General features: G+C 33.9%; 2 protein-coding genes across 3 annotated transcripts; one reads left to right on the top strand and one right to left on the bottom strand.

Moving 5' to 3' along the window:
* Window positions 1–449: 449 nt before the first annotated feature.
* Uxs (UDP-xylose synthase) lies at window positions 450–3,061 on the top strand. Its single transcript, XM_073987235.1, has 2 exons — window positions 450–1,527; window positions 2,120–3,061. The coding sequence occupies exons 1-2, from the start codon at window positions 733–735 to the stop codon at window positions 2,660–2,662; spliced, it is 1,338 nt and encodes a 445-aa protein (XP_073843336.1). The 5' UTR covers window positions 450–732; the 3' UTR covers window positions 2,663–3,061.
* Window positions 3,062–4,642: 1,581 nt separating this feature from the next.
* Window positions 4,643–8,052, bottom strand: ERR (estrogen-related receptor). 2 transcript variants are annotated; one of them, XM_073987233.1, is made up of 3 exons: window positions 7,497–8,052; window positions 6,049–6,708; window positions 4,643–5,990 (listed from the first exon to the last, which is right to left on the bottom strand). In XM_073987233.1, the coding sequence occupies exons 2-3, from the start codon at window positions 6,658–6,660 to the stop codon at window positions 4,956–4,958; spliced, it is 1,647 nt and encodes a 548-aa protein (XP_073843334.1). In that variant the 5' UTR covers window positions 6,661–6,708; window positions 7,497–8,052; the 3' UTR covers window positions 4,643–4,955. The 2 variants fall into 2 exon arrangements, with proteins under 2 accessions (XP_073843334.1, XP_073843335.1); XM_073987234.1 differs by lacking the exon at window positions 7,497–8,052 and adding an exon at window positions 6,781–6,997.
* Window positions 8,053–9,410: the final 1,358 nt, after the last annotated feature.

Genomic DNA, 9,410 nt, shown 5'->3' with positions numbered 1-9,410 from the left:
ATTATCGGAATAAAAACCCATAACCTAAAATCCATTGAAATAAATAGAAATGTCGCTGCTTTTCGGTTATGTGTGTGTAAGGAAGTACGTCCGTATTCACACGTAAACATTTTTCGGTAAAATAAAATGTTTTTTTACAGTTTTTTTTTTTTTAAATAAAAGCAGTTGTTTATTCTCCTTTACATATCTGTGAACTACTTTTGCATAATTTCAAGAAAATCATTGACATTTCCGCCATTTTCATCTCCAAATTAATGGCGATGGCAACTTAACGATAATATCGATATGTTAAAACATTATATCGAAAATATCTAATGTTGGGAATATCGATGGTTTGCCAGCTCTAGGGAACAAGCCATATGAAAAAGTTTTTGTTGCTACTAAAATCGATCATAAAAAGTCGACTTTTCGATATTTGCATAAACAATAATCGTCCAATTTGTCAGAGTGTCTCTCCAAGACAAAAAATCGACATACATATCCCTATGTCATAACAACAAAAACAACATTGAATTGATTGTTTTGATTTTGACGAAGAACTACTTGTTTTTGTTTCCATTGACTTCATTACCTAGCATATTAGATTATTAGCATAATCTCCCAGTATTTCTTTACTAATTGGAAACAGAAACTCTGTAGAAGATATAGTGTGGCCTGACACATGTGAAGTATATCGTAATCATCCTTCTTCTGTGACTGGAATTTGTCCAGGGTTGTTTTATTGACACTGCTATGTGGACAATTACTATTACCAAGAAAAGATGGAAACAATTTGCGATAGGGGTTGGAATCACACTTGTCGTGGTTGTAGTCTCCTTTAAAATGCTTAAATTGCCCCTTAATAGCGACATCAATTCCTCAATACCACAAAGCCGAAAGGAATTTGAAACAATTTACGAACATCAACAAAGACTCATTGACGAACAACGTCTGGAATTGCAAAGGACAAAAGAAGAACTGACACGTCTGCAGAATGATATACGTACCCTGCAATCCAACACACCTCGCAAGTATCCCAAAGTGAAATATTTAAATTACAAAAACCGAAAAAGAATCTTAATAACTGGAGGAGCAGGTTTTGTTGGCTCGCATTTAGTCGATAATCTTATGCTGGCAGGTCATGAGGTTATTGTTGTTGATAACTTTTTCACGGGCCGCAAACGTAATGTTGCCCACTGGCTAGGTCATGAGAACTTTGAACTAATTCATCATGACATTGTAAATCCTTTGTTTATTGAAGTCGATGAAATCTACCACTTGGCATCACCAGCCTCCCCACCGCACTATATGTTGAATCCCGTAAAGACCATTAAGACCAACACTATGGGAACAATAAATGTTTTAGGTTTGGCTAAACGTGTAATGGCCAAAGTTTTGATTGCCAGTACTTCTGAAGTTTATGGAGATCCAACTGTGCATCCCCAACCAGAAACATACTGGGGCCATGTGAATCCAATAGGACCCCGAGCTTGCTATGACGAAGGAAAGCGAGTTTCAGAAACCTTGAGCTATGCTTATGCTAAGCAGGTGAGTAAACGAAAGAAACTGACTAATTTTGTCAAAAGATAGGTGGTCATTGTCCGAAATTTGTCCTAGGCAGGATGATGTTTATATATAAATTTATGATATATTTTAGGATAATTTTATTAAATACATACATACATATATTTATTTTTTAATTTGTACAACACAAAAAGTAACAGATTTCAACGTTTCGCAATCATGATTTCTATATTTTTTATCAAAAAAATTGATTTAAAGTTCGGTGACAATAATTTCCGTTCATATATTAATAACTGCTACTAATTTTTGCAACTTTTTGCAATATCATAAAGGAGAAATTGTTACCGTAGTAAAAATTTGTAGATGTGTTTTCGGAAAAATGTTAAGTATAATAAACAGACTTGTTATCGGACAATCATAAAAAAGTACTAAGGTTTTGAAATACATCTATAGACACATACGTACATACATATGTATGTATGTACTTAAGTCTATGAGGATGTAAACAGACAAATACAATTTTTTTATCACAAAAAACTGTAAAATTCTATATTTGTTATTTAGCTTTTGATTGTTTAGAGAATTTAATGATTAAAAACAATATCTTTTATTACAGGAAAAAGTTCAAGTGCGCGTAGCTAGAATATTCAACACATATGGACCCCGAATGCACATGAACGACGGCCGTGTTGTGTCGAATTTTATTCTCCAAGCTTTGCGAAATGAAACCATAACTGTTTATGGCAATGGCAAGCAGACTCGTTCCTTTCAATATGTCGACGATTTGGTAGATGGTCTCATTATGCTTATGGAATCAAATTACACACAACCCGTAAATTTGGGAAATCCTGTCGAACATACCATTGAAGAATTTGCCTTTATAATCAAAGAATTAGTAGGTGGTCATAGTAAGGTGGAACGAACGGATGCAATGGAAGACGATCCACAGCGCAGGAAGCCGGACATAAGCAGAGCCAAAAAATATTTAAATTGGGAACCCAAAGTGCCGCTGAAAATGGGCCTCCTCCGTACCATTGACTACTTTCGTAAGGAATTGGAAAGATCTGACCGTTATGCTGCGAATTCAAAAAAATACTTCGAATCCCACGACTTAGAACGTAGTCAAAAACACTATCAGTTTGATACTGACAACGGTTAGTGTTTAAGGCAAAATGGAGAACTCGAGGAAAGAGTACTTAGTTTAGATTGTTTCCTTAAATCTCCAATCAACAACGACGAAACTCATATAGTTTAAAACAAATGAAAATCCTTGAATCTAGTCTGTAATGTAAATAAATGGAAATTGGAAAAGACACTGCAATTATCAGATGTACAATAAAAAAGTTGTTACCACATAAGTTTTCCAAATACATACATAAAGCACATGTTCAAAGACAAGCCATTGGATCGATCCACGCTTTTAAAATTTCCCCATACTAATTTGTAATAACATATTGTTTTTGTTTTTATTTTAATAATCACTTTTATAGAATACTTTATGTAAGAAATTTATTTTATAAGAAAATATACGCAAAATAAAGTTTATAATGAAATTTAATTCAATTTTATTTAAATGAATGTTATTAAATGTTTGAGATGATAAAAATTTCAGTTTCCAACTACAAATGAGTCGAAGATAATGGGTAGACACTTCGGTATTAAGGTATGTATTTTTTCAGTGGACGTTCAACGACTATCAAAATAAAAAGCAAGCCATTTTACGTTGGATTAGTTTTGTTTACATTATTTTCTTTATTTACAAATATTTTTTATACATAATATATGTATTAAAGTTGCCTTAAAGATATCTACATAATAATAGTTGTAAGTTGTTATTTTCTAAATGAAAAAGAGAATTTCATTGACGCTTTCTTACTGTAGGTGATATTAAATAGAAATCTTTGGAATTAACAACTAGAAAATAAAGGAAAATTGAATCTACAACAAAAACAACTGAAAAAATATGTATGTAATCGTCACAAACGAGGTAATCTAACCACTGCCAGTAAATAATTCCATAAGAATAGATGACAAATTAACAATAGATTTAAATTTTAAGTTGTTAAGCCTATTTGTATTATGTATGTGTGTAAAGATATATATTTAATTTAATTTAATTATTGTAATAATGATTGTTGACCTTTGGACTTTTATTATCTTCTTTTTAGTTTTGTTTGGCTCGAGGTCATATGAAAAATAAAAAACAAGATTTTGTTTTTTGATTTTTAATATTTATTTTTCCAATATTTCGATCATATCCTATGATCATCATCAGGGATTTTTGGCTTTAAAGTATAAAAACAATAACGAATGGTTCTAAATTAATATTTAAGCAAAAACGTTAACATTTTTATAATAATTACATTTATTTTTCTTTTTTAGCACCACATTTTATGTTGTGTTCACGTTTGAGTTTAAATTTCAACTAAGTTTTTCTGTGCTTTTCGATTATGTTTCTATATATTTGCGCACAGTGTTCAGTATCTGTTTTATAATTCATGCGCTTTTCACCAGGAATATTTATTATATGTAGCATTTCCAACATATACCTTCTTTTGTAGTTGTTCTCTTGGGTTAAAATATCTACTTTTTCGAAGTTGGGAGTATGTCCTGTTAAGGAACAATGAGCCGCTAGAGCTGTTTTTTGTTCTACAAAAAGTAAGCTTAAAACAAGGATAAGCGGTCACAAATCTGACCAAAAAGCGAGGAATAAACCTGTAGAACAAAAAACAGCTCTAGCGGCTCATTGTTCCTTAACAGGACATACTCCCAACTTCGAAAAAGTAGATATTTTAACCCAAGAGAACAACTACAAAAGAAGGTATATGTTGGAAATGCTACATATAATAAATATTCCTGGTGAAAAGCGCATGAATTATAAAACAGATACTGAACACTGTGCGCAAATATATAGAAACATAATCGAAAAGCACAGAAAAACTTAGTTGAAATTTAAACTCAAACGTGAACACAACATAAAATGTGGTGCTAAAAAAGAAAAATAAATGTAATTATTATAAAAATGTTAACGTTTTTGCTTAAATATTAATTTAGAACCATTCGTTATTGTTTTTATACTTTAAAGCCAAAAATCCCTGATGATGATCATAGGATATGATCGAAATATTGGAAAAATAAATATTAAAAATCAAAAAACAAAATCTTGTTTTTTATTTTTCATATGACCTCGAGCCAAACAAAACTAAAAAGATTTAATTTAATTTTTATTTGACAAACACAGTAACCTAGCCCATAGGGCCATGAGCGGTTCCAAAAACAGCTATACAATAACTACTCTCAGATACTTATATCTAACAATATTTCTTAGCATATCATGAATAGAATTAAACATAAATAAAAGCAAAAGCATGTAAATTAAGAAATGAAAATATATAACAAAATAATCATTAACGAAACAAATGCTAAAGTTGTGATGTTGTGAACTTTAAATCTCACCGTGATACTGTTTCTAACATTTCCATAAAAAGTTTTTTTAGTGACACTGAACCTTCGGCATTAACATTGCGCCAAAAACGACGTAGAATATTATCAGCCTGACGCAGGGATGGCAGTAAGAGTAACAGCTGCTGCTGATGTGATACAGCAGAACTGTGACGCAACAAATAGACCACATCGTTAAGAGAATTCAGTATTGAGTCGCGGAAGGCTCGCAAAGAACTCTGATCGTCTAAAAGGATATCACAATTGGCTAATATCAAGGCCTTTAGCAAATAATATTCTTCTCGCCGTGGTGAGATGCGTTCCAGACGTTGTGCCACTTGAACACAATGGTAATAGAATTCGGTATAACCACACTCTTTGGCCAATAACTCATCCATCCAAACGTCAGAGGCAAAACATAATTTGCCATTGAATGGCAACGAACGAAATATGAGCTGTAGGGTCAATATTTCAGCCCAAGAAACTTGCAACAGTTTCATTTGATCGTTAAGAGGTAATTCTGTAAATCCAGGAATTTGTTTGGCCCAACCAATAACATAAACCAATTCCTTATCGTATAGATCACTGAGAACACACAAGATATCATGAGCATCCGAGTTATTGTTGGTCAAGGAGTTGAGTTGGAAAATGCATGTAGTGCTAGTAGTGGGCGTCGACATACTACCCGCTGTTGATGAGGTCGGTGTTGAAGGTGGTGTTGCATCAGCAGGGTCGGTATTGTGCATAAGATTACTATGTTCACTCTTAATGTTCGCACTTGACGACGTGGTTGAAGGTGTTGAAGCATTTCCTGACTCATCGTCAATTAATGAAGACGTTGAATTGGCCCTATTAGCTTGGCTCGTGGGAGTTTGTACGGATAGAATATCGGGTTCATAGTTACTCAAGGCGTCAAGGATTTTCACATCACCCAGCGATGTAATGCTAGATTGGTATAGTAACTGCATTGTTTGGTATGAATTGGAAACAGGATTTCTTCGATATTTTTGACGGCCGCCACGTACTCGATCTAAACGTACTCCTTCCTAAAAACGAAGAGAAATAGTTATTAAACACCTGACTTTTTAATGACTTTCTAATTACCTTCAACATTCCCATTAGGAGGCATTTTTGAAATCGACATGCCTGGCATGCTTTACGCCTTCGTTTGTTTATTTCGCATTCATTATTGGCTGGACACGTATATTCAATGTTACCCTGTATAGTACGTTTAAAAAATGCCTTACATGCTTCACAACTTGCTACACCGTAGTGAAACCCCGAGGCAACATCACCACAAACCAAACAAAGACGTCTTAATTCATCACGTATTGAAGAACTGCCAGACGAACCCGATTGAGTGGTATTTGATAACAGGTTATTTCCTCCTCCACCTGTCGAACCCATATTACCATCATTATCGGTAGCCGTATAAGAACCATTGCTATTGAGACTTAATGTTGTTGTAGAGCTGCACATCTGCCTTTCGGGGGAAACAGAAGGTGACGATTTCATACCATTTCCACCATTGCTACTGGAGGCAGCACTGTTTCTTCTGTTATGAACACCTCCATTACTACTGGTCCCGGCAGTTGGAGTCGTAGTTGTTGATGTTCCATTTGCCGATGATGGGCTGTAGCAGTTAATGCTGTTAGCATTTGTGTTGGGTTCTTGTATTTCTTGCTTTATATTTAGAACATTCATCCCGTCGGTCATTTTCTACTGGCGTGTTAATATCAAAGACTTCAATGGATGCCCCTTCGACTGTAATAAATAAGAAAAAGGCAGTTTAATACAAATTAGTGCATGTAAATGTTGTCGTTTGTCAATATGTACATAGGTATATTTTTGGTGGAATTGAAATTTGTTTAGCACTGCCAATGAATTTTAATGCACCACCTGCGTTTCCCCACTTCAAGTTAAATATGCCCATTGTAATGTAATCACAGAACCATATTTGTCTCTTCTTCTTTATTTTGGGAGAATGGACAGCCTTGATAAAGGCAACAAGAGAGGGGAATTATTGTTGTGTTGTGTATATTGTGCGAACAGCATGTGGGGGAAAACTACAAAAGTGCATTTAATCAAACTGAATCAGAATAGTATTTTTTGTACAAATACATAGAAAAAAGTAATGACATTTTATGAGTGTCATATTCATTCAACGTCAGAGCAAACTATGAGGAGAAGTAAGGCCTAATGCAATGATGGAAGACTTTTCTAATTGTAGGAGCAACATTTAAAATATGCAATTAGGTAACGATTCCAAAAGGATTTTTTGTGGATGGAAGGAAAAACCCCCATTTTATGGATGCCAAATGCCAAAATCTAGCGGGTATGTGAGGTTTATTTCCCACTGAACACAGTGCATGCTAACGGCACTTTTTTATTGTAATAAATTATTACAACAATAAGCTAGAAACACATAAGCATGGTACTGTTGATAACAATAATAAACAATAGATAAGAACGGAATGGCGGCTAGAGAGAAGAAGGAATTCGCAGTTAGTTGTTTATACACCCAGTAAAGTTTGTCAAAACATACAACTTACCTCAAATAACTTTACTGTTCCAAATGCAGAGTCTGCTAGTAATAATGCATCCTATTAAATTACGAATAAATTTACAAAAACAAAACTTAATCCGTTCTTCTTTGTTGTCACCCTTAGTAACAGTGGAACACGGGCAGGTTGTATTTTTTAAGTGGTTGAGTCCGTCCAGTTGTAAACACGTCAAAATCCAAGAATATTAAGTTCACTTTTAATTGAATGCTGTGTTTTGCTGCAAGTCGTAGTAATGGTGTTGCAATACTTTTGCGCGATTTTCATAATTATAAATATTGGAAATATTTATTTATATTTCAGCCAGTTTTTCATAATCGATTTTACGACCACATTCTAATTATCATCCCCTCAGCCCCGGTAAACATAAATTCGGCTTAGTCTCTGGATATTGCTGTTTCCTTTAACCACTTGCACATTATTTCTTCGTATATAAATTCAATAAATTCAGTCACTTTATTTTTTATTATTTCACAAAATCCTAAATCCCTAAACAATAAATACTCAATAAAACGTCAAATGTAAGGGATATCAAAATCGACAAACCAACGAAATGGTGTAGTGTTGCCATAACTTTTGATTTTTATCCCAATTAGACTAATGCCAGACTGTGAAACTGGCAATGAAAATTTTTACATTTTACAGGGGTTTTTAGATCGAATTACCCGCTACAAGCAATATAGTAAAGTGACTTTAGTATGGAACTCGATCTAAGAGCGCATACTTTCATGAAATTAATTTCACTGTCTGCAGGGGGTCTTATTTTGGCTTTACAGGGTTTCACAAAGACAACTTGACAATCCATTAAACAATTAAACGTTGGATGTGTTTTCAGCCATAGTAGAATAAAGTAAAGGTAGGCTAACAGCTAACAGCTGATTACAATTTTTTTCTTTTTATGGCCTAATCTGTCAAAAGCAGGGTTGACATTTTTTACTGTTTTTGACATTATAGCCCTGTTCCTTTACGTTCAAGAATCTTCAAGTTTTACAACTTTTTACTCGAAAAGCGTTCCTTTACTTCAGACACAATACAATTCATATGGGAGCAGTTTTCAACTTTTACTACTTTTGCCGGTTTTACCATTTTCAGAAGTAAAGGAACAGACCATATGCAATCATAAAGGTAGATGTATCGCTGAATTGTTCCAACAAAAAACTTCTGCTGTAACACTATATCTTAAAATTGAAAACAAGGACAAAAAATGTGTATTCGCGTGGCAAAATAAAATTGTTGATTTTTTAGCAAAACTTACGAATGAACAATTTATCAAATATTGATATTAATTTAAATTTTTTCCAAATGTACGGGAATGTAAAAATTACAATTTTTGTAAAAATTCTGCTGACATTTATCTGCAAATCGGATACCAGCAATCACGATATCAGATTAGCCAAACTTGCCAAGTAGAAAATAAGTGAATGACATTTTTCACTGTCATAAGTTTGTGAAGAACTTTTGCTATTTTTGGAACACTTTTCCATCAAGAATATTCTGGAGCCTAGCTAAAGAAATGTTTTTACACTATATGACACTTTTAACATATAAGAAGTGAAGCTCTAATGGCCCCGGCACATACGGTACGTTGTGCGTCGCGTTACAACAACCACATGAAAACTTCAAGAACAAACTTGGCATCACTTACATTTTTTTCATGTGGTTGTTGTTTTTAACGCGTGACGCAACGCACAACGTACCGTATGTGCCGGGGCCATAAGTTCCATATGTTTTTGTAATACGTGATAGCTATGCAGGTACATCTACCATTATTATTGTACCATGCCATTTGACGTTTTAAGCCATGGCTGCAGGGTGGCATTTCTCAGTGATTTTCATACCTGGCCTACCTCTACTTTATTGTACCATGTTTTCAATTTTGTACTATGTTTACATTTACGAAATCCA

Source organism: Musca autumnalis, unplaced genomic scaffold (assembly GCF_047663935.1).
Source record: "Musca autumnalis isolate F117 unplaced genomic scaffold, ASM4766393v1 scaffold_4, whole genome shotgun sequence".
Lineage (NCBI taxonomy): Eukaryota > Metazoa > Arthropoda > Insecta > Diptera > Muscidae > Musca > Musca autumnalis.
The sequence above is the reverse complement of the archived record's forward strand: the minus strand, read 5'-3'. Positions and strand labels throughout refer to the sequence as shown.

Bases quoted from the DNA above. Each gene is read 5' to 3' on its own strand.
- ERR (XM_073987233.1), bottom strand. From the start codon at position 6,660: ATGACCGACGGGATGAATGTTCTAAATATAAAGCAAGAAATACAAGAA. The intron at 5,991-6,048 runs GTAATTAGAAAG...CTTCGTTTTTAG, and splicing joins TCCTAATGGGAATGTTGAAG to GAAGGAGTACGTTTAGATCG.
- Uxs (XM_073987235.1), top strand. From the start codon at position 733: ATGTGGACAATTACTATTACCAAGAAAAGATGGAAACAATTTGCGATA. The intron at 1,528-2,119 runs GTGAGTAAACGA...CTTTTATTACAG, and splicing joins GCTATGCTTATGCTAAGCAG to GAAAAAGTTCAAGTGCGCGT.